The sequence below is a fragment of the Saprolegnia parasitica genome, assembly GCF_000151545.1.
Source record: "Saprolegnia parasitica CBS 223.65 unplaced genomic scaffold supercont2.1128, whole genome shotgun sequence".
In the NCBI taxonomy this organism is placed as follows: Eukaryota; Oomycota; class Saprolegniomycetes; order Saprolegniales; family Saprolegniaceae; genus Saprolegnia; species Saprolegnia parasitica.
This window is the reverse complement of record NW_012157522.1, coordinates 1,012-2,405: the sequence shown is the minus strand read 5'-3', so window position 1 is coordinate 2,405 and position 1,394 is coordinate 1,012. Positions and strand designations below refer to the sequence as shown.

Below are 1,394 nucleotides of genomic sequence, written 5' to 3'. Positions count from 1 at the left end.
GGCTGGAGCTCATGTAGGACGCTAGGGCTATGGCTTTGTGAGCTTCCTCGATCCCTTCGACGCGGCCAAGGCCATGCGCGAAATGAACGGCAAGTACATTGGCAACCGCCCGGTCAAGATCTCCAAGGGCAAGTGGGAGGACCGGTCCATCGACGTGGTCAAGAAGAAGAAGGGCGGCAAGAAGAACAAGAAGCATCTCTTCAGTTAGCCTAGCTGAACACACGAACGTCGTCATCCTTGCATACCGGTAGCCACTTGCTTTGGATCGCAGGCTCTGCCGCATGCTCCAGGTCCTCAGTCGTTGTGAAGAGTAGTATGGAAGTACTAGTTCGACACGTTGTATCACCCAAGGTCCATGATACATACATACTGGTTCAAAACCACTCCGACTGCTCGTGCAACCATCTCATTGACTCAAGATGCTTAAACCACCTTGACGTCCACTTGAGCGCCCCGCTTCATGAGGATTGCGACACAGCGCTTGTTCATTGAGGCAACCAGCGTCTTGAGGTACGCACTCGACGTACGAGACCACGCTGTCTCGATCGCAGCGCGCAAGGCAGGAACGGACGAGTAGCGACGTCCGTCGGCGTAGATTTCGCCCATTACGTGGCGCCAGACGCTCTCGATCGGGCTGAGATCGGGCGACCGAGCTGGCCACGACAGCACCTTGACCTTCTTCATGCGCAGAAAAGCTGCCGTGGCCTTGGACGCATGGACCACAGCGTTGTCGTGCTGGAACGTGTGGCGAGACCGGTCGTACATGGACAGCAAGTGCTGCTGCAGCGTCATGCAGTACGTGATCGCGTCCTGCTTGCCGTCGAGGATTGCGAGCACCTTGGTGCCATCTGCCGCAAATGCGCCCCAGACCGTGATCGACGCACCGGGCTGGACGAGCTGGTGCGTCTGGTTGTCGATCTGGTCGTCGATCTGGTGGACGTTCAGATAGAACGTCTTTTCGTCGCTAAAGATGACAGAGGACCAGTCAAACTGGGCTTCGAGATGACGCTTGGCAAAGAGGATGCGTTGCCGCATCTGCGCAGAGGTCAAGTTGGGCATCTCGGAGCGGAACGGCTCGGCACTGGAGACGATTTGCTGGATGCGACGAACGCCGAGGGGCACTTGGTGGACGACACGCAGCTGTCGGGCCGTGAAAATACCCTCGGACGCCGCCGCGACGAGTCGCCGCGTCGCCTCTGCGCTGAGCTTTGGCTTGCGACCCGGTCGTTTTGCCGTGTTGTACGCGTCCGGGTCCTTCAAAAAGTGGTTGACAACCTTTGGGGACCGGCGGAGCTGCTTGGCGATCGCCCGGTTCGAGAGCCCCGAGTGGCTCAAGGCCAAAATACTCTCGCGCTCGCTGGCCGTCAAAATTGTTCCTCGTGGCATTCTACCGC

General features: G+C 58.4%; 1 protein-coding gene across 1 annotated transcript; it reads left to right on the top strand.

The window, feature by feature from the left end:
- Window positions 1-25: 25 nt before the first annotated feature.
- SPRG_18330 (hypothetical protein) lies at window positions 26-208 on the top strand (the record flags this gene model as incomplete). The annotated part of the gene is made up of 1 exon (XM_012357768.1): window positions 26-208. A coding segment is annotated over one exon (183 nt), but the record flags the coding sequence as incomplete, so codon positions are not given.
- Window positions 209-1,394: the final 1,186 nt, after the last annotated feature.